The sequence below is a fragment of the Parus major genome, chromosome 3 (genome assembly GCF_001522545.3).
Source record: "Parus major isolate Abel chromosome 3, Parus_major1.1, whole genome shotgun sequence".
In the NCBI taxonomy this organism is placed as follows: Eukaryota; Metazoa; Chordata; class Aves; order Passeriformes; family Paridae; genus Parus; species Parus major.
Window position 1 is genome coordinate 20,697,487 of NC_031770.1, and position 15,464 is coordinate 20,712,950.

General features: G+C 39.0%; 1 protein-coding gene across 3 annotated transcripts in view; it reads left to right on the forward strand.

Annotated features, from left to right (window-relative positions):
* PTPN14 (protein tyrosine phosphatase non-receptor type 14) overlaps nucleotides 1–15,464 on the forward strand; it is a 110,319-nt gene that overhangs the window by 58,986 nt on the left and 35,869 nt on the right. For all 3 annotated transcript variants that reach the window (XM_015622330.1, XM_015622332.3, XM_015622331.3), the window contains exons 4-6: nucleotides 9,760–9,857; nucleotides 11,967–12,034; nucleotides 14,971–15,041. In XM_015622330.1, the coding sequence (XP_015477816.1) occupies nucleotides 9,760–9,857; nucleotides 11,967–12,034; nucleotides 14,971–15,041 (237 nt within the window). The remainder of the gene's footprint in view (nucleotides 1–9,759; nucleotides 9,858–11,966; nucleotides 12,035–14,970; nucleotides 15,042–15,464) is intronic.

Consider the following 15,464-nt stretch of genomic DNA (forward strand, 5'->3'; position numbering starts at 1 on the left):
TGAAGTCTGTACTGCAGGCTGGAGCAAACTTTTTCTCTTCTCTTATAGCTGAGACACAGGTCATGAAAATTTAGTTCTAAACTTACCTTTTTCAGTGATCTAAATACCTTTTAATTTTTTTTTTGCATTGCTGGCAGGGTATAGCACTAAAGGATCTGCAATTGGATGTCAGTACAACCCTGAATTCTTCAAATGTGTTTAAAAGAAGCATTTGTGTGGAGGCCCTTATGCAGCTGAGAATCTCAACAAGAATTTGGCAGAAATCTTAGTGTTGGAAGATGGCAGATTCCTGTGCAGTGAGATGTTTACTGGTTCACTGTTTTATCTTTGGCAACTGCTTTTGCACTTGATATCTTCAGCTGTTTTTGAAGCTTTTACAAAGAATAATTATTCATTTCATTAAATGGATCTATTTTACCCACCCAACAGGGCACTGATTCACATATTTCCCTGGCAACATCCCGCCGTTATCAGAGCTGTGTTCACTTTTGCAGGGCTGCGTTCACTGGGATGTTACAACTTCCTGGGCCGTGGTTTTGTTGCATGATTTACTGAGGTGTGGAGTGACTGTTTTCAATTATTCCTTTGGAAACACTGGGGTCTCTGGGAGATGGAAGCAAGTTTTCCTGTTTTCTGCTGGCAGTGATGCTAATCTAGATGTTTCAACAGTCTTTTCACAGGAATATAAGGTGTTGTGCTGACGACCTATAGATAGATAGGCAGCAACTTCATTGTGTCACATTTCAAGCAGTGTTTTCTTATTGCCAGGGGAGATTACTGTAAAAGTCAGTAGCCAATGGACTGGATTTTAACTCTCCATCAGGTAAAATTACACTTAATCAATAGAGGTTTCTCAAACATTGATTATGTGAGATTGGGATACTACATAAAGGTTTTACTGACAGGATTTTGTAAATGGGCTCTATAAATTCATGAACAAAATTTCACTGCAGGCTCACCAGAACTTTTTTTTGGTGTTTGTTCTGTTAAATTCAGGCTAAGTGCACATTCTTCTCTAAGTTTGAACGTGTTCACTTGCTCTTTGAATAAAGTAACACCTGAATACACTTGCATGCTGCTTTGCACCCACAAAGCAATTATTTTGTGATGTGCTTCTGGATGCTTACATATGCATGCCAGTTGTTCACTGGTATATGTGCTCACTCAGTTCAGCTTTTGCATCAGTGCACAGCAGAACACACTACATTTAGTCAGAAAAACATGGTGGACTTGAGTAATTCTAGAGTTTAGAGCTGTATGGAAGGAGAATATTTAAAATATATATTGAAAAATGAAATGGGACTTATGGGGTGTATATACATTATATTTTATTGTTACAACTGACACAATGAGGGGAAGAGAATGGAGCAATGAGAACTTTTTATGGTTGTTTTGGGTCCAAAGAATAGTTATCCCTGTACTTAAGCACCATTAAAAAAAAAAAAAAAGAAAGAAAGAAAAAGGTTATCTATTTATTTTCAGTATTGCATAGTATGAGCTTGAGTATACATTTGTTCTAGTTAACTCACCACATTTTTTTAGCATGATATTCTAACCTGCTTGGCCATTAACCTGGCTGGCTACCAGGAGAGTTTTCAAACTGTTGACTCATATTGCTTCCATATGTAGCTTTAACCACCTTAGATACAGCTTGAAGGTTAGCTGCCTTGTTTTCCAGGGCAGGGAGCAGCATGTTTTGAACTGAGTCAACACATATGAACAAAGGAAGTAAATATAAGCTATTATTTTTGGGGTCTAATCTCATTTTTGCCAAAATCTAGTTCCAATTCAGGAAAGACCAGGAGGGGTTTTTTGTACTCCTCTTTCCCACGAGGTTAAGCAGTCTTCAGCATACATAGCCACATAGCTTATCTTTGCACATCTTTGTGAGGATGAGTCCTTACAGCTGCCATTTCAGGATTTTTTTTTTTTTTTTGATTTTATTTTTTTGTTTGTTTTGTTTTGTTTTATTCCATCTGTGGATCTGGGTGCATGTGTTGCTCTGTGTGTGTGGGACCTGCTGTTGTGAGGATGTGACTAACCTAGTGGGCAGTGACACACCGGCTGCATGCCTTGGCACCTCTGTGAGCGCCTGAGGTAGGTGGTGCCTGTGTGTGGTTGTAGCTCCTGTTCTTAACTGGGGCCTGTTGTCTGTCAGGCACCAAAGGACAGGTGCTGGCTGGGAGATTATTATCCAAAATCTTGCATCAGAGCAGTAGCTGCCTCTGGGACACACAGTTCAGGGTGAGAAGGAAGACCCCTGGGACCCTATAAGGGAACGGGGAAGACCGTGTTCGGAGGAAGGTGAAGGTAGCAGTTGTGGGAGATGTTGTGGGTTTGCACTCAAAAAAACCCAACCACGTTGGGAAAAGTATGTGGCATTGCTGTAATTCTCCTACCAGACTCAGTCATACTTTTTTTTTCCTTTTTGTGATCAAAAAAGAACATGAGGCTAAAATGAAGAAATTGTTTCCTAAGCTGTAACCTTTGGATCTCTGTAGCCAAATCCAAGTGCTCTGCTCAGTTCAGGAGCTATGAGCACATAACTGAGCATGTTTTCAAGCCTAGGCTGAACAATAGACTGAACAATAACACTATTAGCATGTGTTTAAAACCTAAACCAAATGGATACATGGCTTTTTTCAAAAACAGACTCTTTGCTCCCAAACTTTTTATTCTAGTGTTTCTGTGTAATATTTATACTTGCATTGAATGGGGTTTTTTTTCAGTTAGTAATACTAAGATAGAGATTTATTTACATTGTATGATTTTGTTTTGCTTTACTTTTTGCAATCCCACTCCAGCCTTTGTAAAGATGAGTTTTATGGTGGTGTGACCAGGGTTTGCTGGACTCCAATTTACTCGAATTTGCAGAAACCAAACTTAACCTTTTCTAAGTGAAAAGGTTCAGAAGATGAGAGAATATGGATTCCCCTGTTTTGTTTTGTTCTAAAAGATATGTTGAAGTTTTGTGCTGTATAATTCTTTAGGTATTTGGATTAACTCTGATAAAATTATAGGTGGTTGTAAGGGAGTTTATTGTGCTTATAAATTGTAGTGGGGCTCCCTGTAATTTGTTATAATTAATTCGATAGTTCAAGAGCAGAAAATCAAGATCAGGTTGTGGCATGCCTTCCTTTCTTGCAAAAGCATGCCATTACTGGCCTTTTTATTTAAAGTTTCACTTTGTGTTTGTGGGTTTATTTGAACTTGGAGTATGCAAAATTCTTCATACACCCTTAAAAAACCCCTACAACTACAGAGGATGGACCTGTTGTGGTTGTGGGGGTGGGGGGGGTCAGACCTGTTTAAATATAGAGAAATTGGTGGATACTGTGGAGCTGCATCTGGTGGCTAAGCCTCTCATGGAAGGAGTGTGTGTTTTGGAAGGCTTGTGTCATGTCTGCAGGCTGCAACAGGGCCTGGGTATTTGTCTGTACTTGTGGCCCATCAGAGATGGCAGGAAAAGAAAACCACTGGCAGAGCACCTCTTTCCTATGCAAGCTCCCTCTTTTGCTGCCAGTGTGAAGGCTGAGTGTGACACTGGTGTCTCCTGGCTCATTGCTGAGGGCTTCACTGACCATCCCTTGAACTCTGAGCAACAAAGAGCCACAGCACTTTGAGGTCAGGCTACACTGGGAGCATATACTGCTTATATGGAAGATGTTATAGAGCCTGTGTTACTTTCCTAAACAGTCAATGTCCATTTGTAATACAAACATACTTTTCTTTAAGTGCTCTATTTTTCTGGAGAAATTTGTTGTTATTGACTAATTAATACCAGAATAGAAACCTTATTGCCTCTTAAAATACTTTGCATTTACTTCTGAAGTCATGTGTCATCTGTATAAAGAACTGGAGGAGGCGGAGATCTGGAATTTTAATTGTCTTTTGGGGAATGCACACAAATGAGCAACATTTCAGTAGTCAACTGTTGAAATGGAGGTGGTAAAAACCAACAAAACAGGGTACAATTCTCATCATGCTGTCTTAGCTGTGCAAAGGTTTTCCTGTTCTCGTATCCTTAGCCAGGAGCTGACTGTGGAGCTGGCGCTTAACCTTTGGAAGACATTGGCCTTTGGTAAGAACTTCACTGGTCAGCTGTGGTAGCTGGTCTTTCACTGTGTGCCTCATTGCAGCTCACCAAGCAAGCCAGGCATCCAGGCTCTGCGTCATTTGTCCTTGTCTCACAACCTGCACATCAAAATAAATGGAAAGTGACCATCTCTGTGAAGTTAGTCTGTTGTAGCCAAATCCCCTCTTTTCCCCTTCAACTATAATTTAAAGAGAGAGGCTGAGTGATCTGAAAGTAAGTGATACGAACAGTGTTTTGAGCTGTTCTTCTTTCAGTCAAATGTGTGAATATGATGCTATCCCAGCATTGTTCTGTCTCATTAGGAAGGGGAATGACACAAATCTTTCCATGTATTTATTTTGTTTTTGGTGTCAGTCATGTTTTCCATCCAGCTGCTGGAAGAGACTAGGATGTAGGCAGTTGGATGCTGCTTTTGAACAGACTCATTTCTCAGTTACCTGAAGCTAGCCTTGACCTACCCTCTAAGGTTGCTATGATCAAAGAGCTCTTACCCTGGAAGATTTTATGACTTTGTTTTTACTATTGGCATTGACAGTGTGAGCTTCTGAAGCATGTGTGACAAAGGCTCTTCCGTCTCCTTCGATCCTTTTTGCTGGCAAGTCTGCTGATCTTCCTGAAGGTCTGTGACAGGGTGTGGTAGACTCATTCTCAATAATACCCTTCCAAAAATATTACCCTTCTATTAGTGGAAACACTGTCATTGCTTTTTATATTCTAACACAAATCCCAGATAAGTAGCTGTTGTCTAGTACTGTGAAACACCAGACTTTTCTGGGAGAGAAGTTGATGAAATTCAAAAGGAGTGAACTAGGGATGTTCTGCTTTATCAACACCATCTAAGTTTTTAAAGTGGCAAATACAAGGCATTAGCTGTGTGTTACTGACAATGACATCATGGATCTATGTATCTCTTTTTTTTTTTTTTTTTCAAAAGTGCCTTTAGATTAAGATGTGCTGATAGAATCCTTGCCTCCAAACTGTGTTTCAGCATGCTCAGGCTCAGAAATCATTACACCATCTTTGCCAATATACTGATCTTGCATTTGAAAAGACCAGTTATGTCTGCCTTCCTTACCATATAAAATCCAGGCCAAGTTTGCAGGTCAGATTTGTTGCAGTATATTGAGTGACCCACATCAAATAAGCAGCATCCAGTAAGCGATACTCTGGATTGAGACTTGGAAACAAAACCTAGATCTCCCAAATCTGCCTTGGATTCCTGCCCAAGTTTACATGAGTAGCTTCACCAGCCTCAGATATTCTATGAAATTAGGCTAATGATCATTAATACATTAAAGCATGTTTTTCTCAGAAAAGCTATCAGTAAGAGTTGAATAGTAATATGATTGTCTTAAATATGTAATAAATAAATAGAAATCACTTTTTGGTCATTACCAGTAAGTTTCTTTGGATGCCCTGGATAGCCAAGTCATTGGGTCTTCTACATCAGAGACTGAGGAAATATGTCCTCAAAATGAAAAATGGGCTTCTATCTCAAATGTAGCATATAGGTGTCTATGGAATCCAGTTGCTAAATAGTATAAAAGCCAAAATTATGGCAGGTTTTAAGGTGTCAGGTGAACAATAGACGCATCAATATCAAAGCTGGTGCTTAAAATAATTTTAGTAAATGATAAAAGACCTCTGTTCTGGAGAAACCGCTTCCCCTGTGGGCACAATATTGCATAAGCATACATTGCAGCATCTCTCCTCAGAAATACATTACCCTACTAAGATAATCTCAAATGAGCTGACTCGGACTGTTGTTGTGACTCAATGAGACTTTTATTGTGTTCCTAATTTTAGAAGATTATATTGTAGTCTAATTGGAATATTTTTTTGAAGTTGGAAAGGAGCTGAAGTTCTTGAGGTAAACCACTGGTGGACCAATCTGTTTCTCCTTTGAGTCTTAAAGGTTTCTTCTTTTGGAGGTATGAAATGGTAAAGCAATTTTCTTTTCCTCCAGAGAAGTTAAGTTACATAGCTTTGCAGTTATCCAATAGATAGGCTTGGTGCCAAAATGGTACCTAATGAGTTATAAAAAAGTTAGTCATGCCAGTAATTGCATCATTAGAAACGATTGTAAAGGAGTTGTACCTCTTGGGTTAACTAATACAAGTTTTGTAGTGCTTTGTTTATTTTCAGATACACTAAAGGTAAATATTTATTGGTATTGAAACTGTGATGTATTTATACTGGCTTAAAAATTCCAAATAAAGCAAGCTGATTAAAAAAAAAAAAAAAAAAAGCAAAGCTTTTTAAGTGTTTCCTGCTGCACTGGAGGTACAAACCCTCCCTGATGTACAGACAAGGAAAGAAAAACCAGAGAAAAATAACAAAAATCCAGACAGGTCACATTGCAGTATTCAAACAGTATTAAACCTTCTCAATACTGTCACTTTTTTTGTATAAAATATACATTTAGATTGTAAATCCCTGGGACAAAAATAATTTTTTGTTCTTTTCCTTTACATTTCCTAGTAGAGTTTGATGCTGCTTGATTACTAAGGCTAGTGGATCTGATAATATTGAGTAATTTCTAAGGTAAGGAAGTATTTGCCTTGTGGTTCTTTGTGGAAGTCACTAGTAAGAAAATCCTGAAGATGCAGTGCAATTATTCTGCAAACCTAACCCGTATTCTTACTTTTGTAAACCATCCTTTAATTTCTCTACAATTACCTAACTTCTTGTGTTGGTCAGGCCAGGTTCTGTGTGGCTTGTGATATCTGAAATGTTGTTTATTGAGGAGAATTGAAATCAGTGAAATTGAGTTATTTTCTGTGTGTATCAAATAGCAGCAGGGGTTTTACATCAGATGAACAGTGGCGATGGAAAGGTGCAATGAATTCAGTGACACTATACAAACACCCACTTTCTTTTTTGAAGTGACAGAACAAATGTGAACCCTGGTCCTGGGAGAGGTCCATGCAGAATTGAGCAAAAGGAGTTTCCCTACATTTTATGCAGCTGCAGCAGAGTTTGAATCTGGCTGTTGCAATTAAATTTTAAAACAGTACCCTTATCTCCTGCTTATTAATACTATTAGGTTTTGGTGGGCTTTTTTTCCTTTTATAGTATGGAGTGCCAAAATACAGATATTTATTCTGGACTTGAGATGTTCTCTCATCCAGCTACAGCTTCTTTACTCTATAAAAATGTGCTTTTTGATGCAATACATGTAAATATACTTCCAATGTTTTGTGTGTTGGCTAAATAGAGTTGTGGGAAATTATATCCTTATAATGATGGCTTTGTTCAGACTTGTTGTCCACTCCCATTCCCCTTGGAATTAGCTACAGGCTGGCAAACTTAGTAGCCTTTATTATATTAAATACACAATGGTTCTGCCTAGTAATGTTTAACCCAAAGTGAGCAATGAAGGTGAGAGATTTCAGCTCTAGTCTCACTCAGCTGTGGTGGTGTCTTTGTTGCCCTGCAGTCCTCTAGTATGCCAGAATGGCTTTGTGATTAAAGCTTTGTAAATCTTAATTTTAAATTTTTTGTCTTTTATTATTTGGGGGTGCAGATTGCAAACTTGCTCTTGTTCACTTTCCATATGATTTCCCAACTGAACCACTTAATAGAAGGCTTATGAAATGCATGTTTTTGTCTGCTGTCCTGGAACAGCTTTCCTCGGTGAATCTATAGCTGAAACATTTTAAAAAATGTTTGATTTCCCTCAAATTATAGATCTACTTTTGCAATCCAAGTGAACAAAGAGCATTCTCAGTTAGCATAGTGGTATAATAATAGCATTTAATTTAATTTAATTTCAGATGGAGGAGCCTCAAATCCCTGACAGAACGTGGGCCAATTGCTCCTCTCCGTTGGCTGGGCAGGGAGCCTGACCACAGTTTTGCAGCATGGCTGAGCCATGAATCTGTGGCTGGTGGAGTTATTAGAGCCTTCTAGTGGAGCTTCCTCCAGGGTATCCTCCTCCTCTGCCTTGACACTAGAATTAGCCACCCCAGTCCATGCCTGGGGACAGATGTCTCAGTTCATGCTCTGTTTGGACACCATGAAAAGACAAGTCAGGGGACTCTTTAGGTGGATGTCACTTGTCACTATCAGTCCAGGGGTAAAGGGGAAGCAGGTACCAACCACAGGTTTCTGCCTCAGTCTTCAGATTATCTTGGCAATTCCACTGAGACAGGTGCCAGAGCCACAGTGGGTGATTGCATTTCAGGGGGTTTGCTTGTGAGAAGTGACAACTTTCTCCATGAGATTTTTTTCCTGACAGATACACTAGTTAATGTCAGAGCACTAATTATATACATCCCTTAAACTCTTACTGCATGTCAATCTACAATATATAATAAATCCTAAGCTCACTAGATGATCTTTAGATTTTGGTCACTGCAAAGGAGTGGGAAGAAGCTGATTTGTCTCTTGGGTTGAACAAGTGTGAAACCTGGGGCTGAGGCACAGGGCTCAGGCTGAGAAGCCGTATGCCTTTCAGCCTGCCTCTCAATCAAATTTTAAAATCCCTTCAAGTTTTAATCTTCATTAGGCTCTGTGAAAGCCAAACCTGAGCATTTTAAATGAGATTATATTTTTCTTATACCTCAACACTAACAGTAACATTTGCAAGCATAGTTAAGGCAGAGCAGTTCCTGTTCTGTGGGTGATGTTGCAGTTGTTTTCCCTTCTGCTGGGACTGGGAAGGTTAGACTTACACTCTAAAGCAGGGCCAGAACTGCTTCTTTGTCAAGAGGTTCAAAGGTGAGGTCAGATGTGGTGAGCTGGTTGTAGCTGAGCACAGTTAGGAGTTTGCTGCCCACAGACCTTGACTGCTCTTCACTGTCTGCCTTGGAGAACTTGCAGTCTCTGGGAATGTGCTTGTGTACCAATTCTTTCTATCCCAGGTTCAATTATTTCTTATAATTATATGCATTATTTCTTAGTCTATTCTATATAAATATGTATATATAATTTCTTATTCTTCTTCAAGCAATTATTTCTTAAATCCATGGCATTTTAAGAGGATGCCCTTCAGTTTCAGGGGGTGAGCAGGCATGCAGCTGGAGGGTGCAGTAACCTCTGAACCGCTTTCAGCTGTAGCTAGGTTGCTGTGTCTGCTCTCAGCCTGAAAAAGCCCATTTGTTGGGTTTTGAGGTTCTTAATTTGGATCACCCAGGTGTGCCCAGGAGTTGGGAGCATGAGGCTGAGTGCACACCTGAACTGTCCTAGAAACTGTGTTTGCTTGGCTTGTGTGTCTTAGTCATCCTTACACATGAAAAATGCCTATTAAAAAACCTTTTATATGGGCCATAGTTTAAGGCAAATCAGCAGACCAAAGGGTACAGCTAAAATTCTTTCTTCAATAAAAATGGGGACAGTGGAACAAAAACAATGGAAGCAATATGGAAAAGCCTCTTTTTGCATTGGGGATTGCATGGTCTTCAGTAACCTCTATAAAATTTACAAAAGAGGTAATCTTTGCAAATGCCCCTCTTCTATGTGGTCTGGGGAATGCAAATTGCAACCTTTTATTTTCCCTTTCATCCACCTGGAAGCACTGAAAAGGTAGGAATCATATTGATTTGTTGTGGTAATGTGGAGCTTCTGAAGCCAGGTACAGACCTGCTGTTCAACAGCCTGACCTGTTTGGGGTGATGTTTTCCTTCATTTCCACAATCTCTTTTTTTTGTTTCTTTTTGTAGATATCAGTATTACCTACAGGTGAAAAAGGATGTTCTTGATGGGCGATTGATATCCTCATTCGAGCAGGGAATTCGACTGGCTGGTCTGGCAGTGCAAGGTAGGATGACCCCATAGCCTTTGTCCACGAATGGCTCTTTTGTTTTGTCCTTCATCTTGACTGGGCACTGAGGCCTTGTATGACTCCTACTCACAGAGGCTGGGTTTCCAATTGATTCCAAAATGCACGGGTGGACTGCCATGGATGAAACACTCACAGCCTCAGGGAGGGAATGAGGGACCACATCACAGTGCTCAATTTTCCTATTTCTTAAATTCACGCAAGTGAATCTCAACAAAACTCCAGTTCTTCCAGCTCTGACCATGGAGTACTTTGCAGTAATGAATTTGCTTCACGTTCTCTGGTTTGAAATGCAAATTACATCAAAGAGCATGGCAGCAGCTTTAATTTTGCCTTTAATTAAAAACTCATTTTGCTGTATAGGGCTACATGAAGTATGAAAGAACACATGACCGTAATTATTATGTGAGTTATAAGTTAATAATAAACTACTTCTTACAACATGATTTTTATTCTGAGACTCCTAAGGACATCAATAAAAGTAGGATCATATAATGTGTATGTGCAGAGGAAGAAGCTCTGTATTTGGATAAATTATGTTTCAGTCTATCCACAACTGACTATGAGAACTTGAGATAGAGTTTCAGCAATGATGTTCTTTGTGTGCTCTCTGATGAGTGGGAAAGGGGGAGTCTATAATTAAATAGCAAACATGAGGTACTGATTCTAGACAAAGGTTCAATGGAGAGAAATGCTTCTTTTTTTTAGAGCAGTAGAAGTGCTGGGTTTGTATCTTATGTCTTTGTTAAAAATTGAAGGGAAAATATTTCTTGTCAAGTCTGGAAATGTTTCTCCAATAAAGGGAAATATGTGTATATGACTCCATAATGAATCCTTTAATTTAGGTACATGAAGGTTTTTCAGTGTGTAAGTTAGGTCTGAATAGATACTGAATATGTTTCACTGTGTTTTTGGAGCTTTTTCCTAATTTTGAGAGTGAGTCAATCCTACTATTCCTTATGTTGCATTACTTCCTTTGTCCTTTGCATGTGATGCAACCAAAGGTATTCGAAATACTTGTTTCTTTTAAACTTGCAGACTCTGTTTCATGCCCATTTTGATTTCTTTCTGTTTATGTTAAAACATAACTCTGAGGTAGAAACAAAATGAAACTGCATTTTTGGCATCCTGCAATATGTGAGATTGTCTACAAGCTTTGAAAGGAATGTTTAGATAAAATGATTTATGGTGGGGATTTCCAGCTCCTATAATACGAGAATCTTGTAGATGGCGTTTGATCCTGTTCAATTAATATAAAATAAAACCTCCTGGCAAGATAATCTTTTGATATAAGCTGTTGTATATTTAACAGATAGATAAATATAGGCATTGTTTGGGGTTTTTAAATGTAGTTTAGCCTTTAGGAAGCGTTTCCAAAACTCCACAGTCTCAAGGACATTTAGACAAGAATCCTCAGCCTGGCATATGAGTGAATATCAGCATGGAGATGAGTATCTTTTGGAGAGATGTAGAAGAAGCAGAAAAGTGAGTAGAAAGGTGTGTCAGTCAGTTAAACCAACACAGTGCCTGCACTGCTAGGTTGGCTGCAGAAGGAAAAACCTTCCCCCATGCTGGTTATTGAAAATTTTTAATAAAATTGACTACTGGATTTTAACCTTTATAGGCTGTAAAATTAGTATTTGTTCAACTGTGTAGAATTGTAGTAGAGTTAGGTTAAATTTTCTTTATTTTTGCCTGGTCAGGGTTGGAAAGAGTGGAGAAGCAAAAGTGTGCACAGTTTTTAAAGAGGCTGAGCAATCCCAGCATTTTTTTGATAGGGGTATGAGTTCAAGAAGGCTACAGAAAAACAAACCCTTGTGCTCCTGATGGTTAAGCATCACAAATGGTCATCATATTAGGGATCAAAAGAAAGAAATTACTTTTTGGCTGTTACTTGATCTCTGGTAATAACACTATTATTTTCAGACCTCCATGTTAAAAGCAAAAATACAAGCAAAAGTCTTTGTGCTGGGCTGTGGCTTCAGAGAGAACTCGCCCACTTGAATTTAAGCATCTGCACAAAGGTTGAGTGTGGTCTTAACATGTGTGGAAAGTGCCAAAATGAGTAATTGTGTTGTTTTTTTCCAGCGGATTTTGGAGACTATAATCAGTTTGAATCTCATGACTTCCTCCGAGAATATGTCTTGTTTCCTATGGTGAGTTCCTTATCCCTCTCTTTTGTGGTCTTTTGTGAGTAATTTCTCCATGACTCAGAGATGGCTTTGTTGATAACAGAGTAAAAGCACCAGTGCTGGACTAGTGGAAGCAAAATTTGCTCTCCAAAACTTGATTGCAGCTGAATTCTGTGCATTGGAATGTCAGCCCATGTTCAGCTCCTGTTGAGCCTCCTCTGGAAGTAGGAGCCCACAAAAGAAACAGACATCTTTGAATCAAGAAAGAACTTGCAGCTGTTTTGAAAGGTGTATATTAGTACTGTGGTATTATCAACATGGCATATCAAGGGGATATAAGGGCTGCTGCTGTTATGTCACAGGACAAACTATGCAGCCATTCCTGAAGAGAATGTGGGTTTACATCAGCTGACTGTTGCACTGAAGTGAAGCCTGAACCAGGTCTTCTCAAAATGTTCTCCAGGGAACATTCACTGTCAATTTGGTTGAGGTTTGGAAACTAGCAAATAACTTGAATGCTTAGGGAAGGCACTTAGATCGATAATGATGTTGGAAATTTGGTGACAAATGCCAAGCACTCGCAGTCTGTGACATTGAGATTCTCTGGGAGGATGAATTAGGGAAGAAAAAACCCCCCAAAAAAGCCTGTTGAAGCTAAGGTTGGCTTTGTCTTAGATGAAGAAGTCCATCAGCATGAGTATTGAGTGTAAGCTTCATAAATATGAAAGATCATGGAATTCTTTCTAACTGGAAAAAATATTTGGAAGCAGGGTGGGGTTCCCATGCTCTGAGTATAGCTGCCTGGAAGTTTAAGCATCTGGTTTCCCTCTGCAATTAGTGGAGCGGTAGAGGGAGAATGATTCATCTCAGCATAATTTGAAGGCTTGAGAAGAATTTCATCCCACTTACCCATGCTCTTTGTACAGGAACTGCAGTGGACAGCTCATCTTGAGTCCAAAAAGGTGACATCCATGTGGTGTCTTGAAGCGAAAGTGCGATTTTGAGCCACTAGCTATTTCAATAGGATCTCAATCTCAATATGAACTCCTCAAATATGAGAAGAAGGAAGGGAACATACAGAGATCTGAATATGCTTTGTGTAGAATATACATAAAAAATGTGGCTTCAGTATTAACCTTTCACTAATAAACTTCTGTTACCTTCCCTATGGAACAGAATTTCTTTGGTTAGCCATTTTATCTATTGAAAAGTAATTGATGATCTTGTGTATAGTTGATGGCTTATGGAGGCAGGTAAATGGGAAAGAAGATGGCTAAAAATATATATGGAGAAAAGTGTCAGGGCATCACTTTGTAAATGAACTTCTGCAAACTTCTTTCAATACAAAATGAATCATACAGTGGTTTGGGTTGGAAGGGGCTGTAAGGATCATCTAGTTTCAAGCCCCCTGCTGTGAGGAGGGACACCTCCCACTAGACCAGGTTACTCAATGCCCCATCCAACCTGGCCTTGAACATTGCCAGGGATCTACTGGTACTATTTTTCTATTCAGAAAAAAAATAGGGGAGGTTTTAGGTCTCTAGATGAGCTTTCAGGTGGTTAATTTCTCTGGTTCAGCAATTTACTCTTTGGGTCCATCTCTCAGAACCTCTGTTTTTGTGTCAGCTGCCTCCATGGTGGTGTGATCAGCTCTCCTCTCTTGCATGTTTACCACTCCTTTGTAGTATTTTGCCTTTCACCCATAGCAACTATTGCTAAATTTAAGATCAGCAGAGTGTCTACCTCCTACATTTTCAGAAGCCTACTCTTAAATCAATAATTTCTCTAGACATTTTTTTAACTACTTCTCTTTGCTCTTTTGGGGAGGATGGATAACATAATAGTAAATATTTCACTGCAAGTTCAGTAACAGTGGGTAAGTGCTGCAGATACAAATGAATCCCTAACCAAGTTGGAGAATTTGAGTGAATTTGGGACATTAAAAAAGTCTCCACCGAGAACATTGCTATAAATTCATTAGTGAAGTGAGCTAGTGGATGAGGGAGGGCAGCTGTGTTAGTGCTGTTTGATCTTGTGAGGCTACAATGTGTGTCAAATGGCATTTCTTCAGCAGTGAAAAGAACAAAGTTATGTACACAGTACACCCCACAGGTGTGTGGCTGTGCATAGGCATGTACCATGCCATTTTTCATTAGCACGCTACCACTTTCACATTTTTTTGTGTCAGAAGCAAATATCAGAGGGGAGGGCCCCATTGAGCAAGAAGCAGTGTATTTAAGTACATTGCATCCAGCCTTAAGGCTTTCTTAAATAAAAGTAAGAACTTTGAGGTTTTGCAAGAAAGTTTTTCAGCTTCCTTTTTTTGGTCTTGAATTTATGAGTAGACTTCCTTTATTAACTTGCTCCCAATTATTTCAGAATTGTTTCTACCACATGTTATTAAATTTGGAGAGTACAAAGACTCCTGCTCAGAAATGTGTTGCAAGCATAAAGTAGGTTTTAATGCATATTTGAAAATGTAGAAAAACTTTCAATTCCTTTAAAATGAGGAAGGGAGTACCTGTATGTTGCAGGACAAAAAAGTACTCATGAATTCATTTTCCATGGTCTGTGTATTATTTTGGACTGTCTTTAAAAGGTATATATTATTTTGTAGATTCCCAAATTTTTTAAGGATTTGTTCAGTACTTATCCAGGAGACGGTCCTTTATCTGTGCTCTATGTTCTGTTCTCTATTTTGGAATAATAAGGACCTTACCCCTACTTTTAACAGTGTCTCTTTACTCTCTCAAAAGAAGGTATAAAAAAAATAATCATAGTTTTGTGTTCTTCTCACGTATTTTTAGCATCCTATGCTTTGAATTTTCAATGCAGTCAGTGATAGGTTCTCTCTCTGTAACTACAAATCTTGAAACATCTGCTGTCATTATTTCTGTCTCCCATTTTATCGTCTCTCTCTTTGGTTGACTGGTTTTTGATGCTGCTTCATGTTCTTACAGGATTGGACCCAGGATGAAGCTGTCCTGGAGGAGCTGACTCAAAAGGTTGCTCAGGAACACCGAACTCACAGGTGAGCTTGACATGATAAAGTTTGTGCTATTGTTAAAAAATAATTTATCATCATTCTATTACTTCCCTGCCACCCCATGCATTCTTGGCAGTATTTAACTAGCTTGTCTTCATGTTACTATTATGTTTTGTGTCACTGGATTTTTAATTAGTCTATCACAGAAGATTATCTGCCTCTGGTAAACACAAAATGGCTGAGGAACTTAATCCCAAATAAATGAGCATTTACACCCTTAGGTTTAATGAGCATGTGTAACACTACTTGTGCTATGCAGTAGACTCCTTTCTCTTTTTGATTTCATTTAAATCCTGTTGGTGAAAGACCAACAAGACCAATTACTTGATCGATGGCGATCCAAGGGCCTCTTTCAAGAGGAGGGAGATACAAATGCTCTCAGTGTAATGGAAATGAAAATAACAGGAA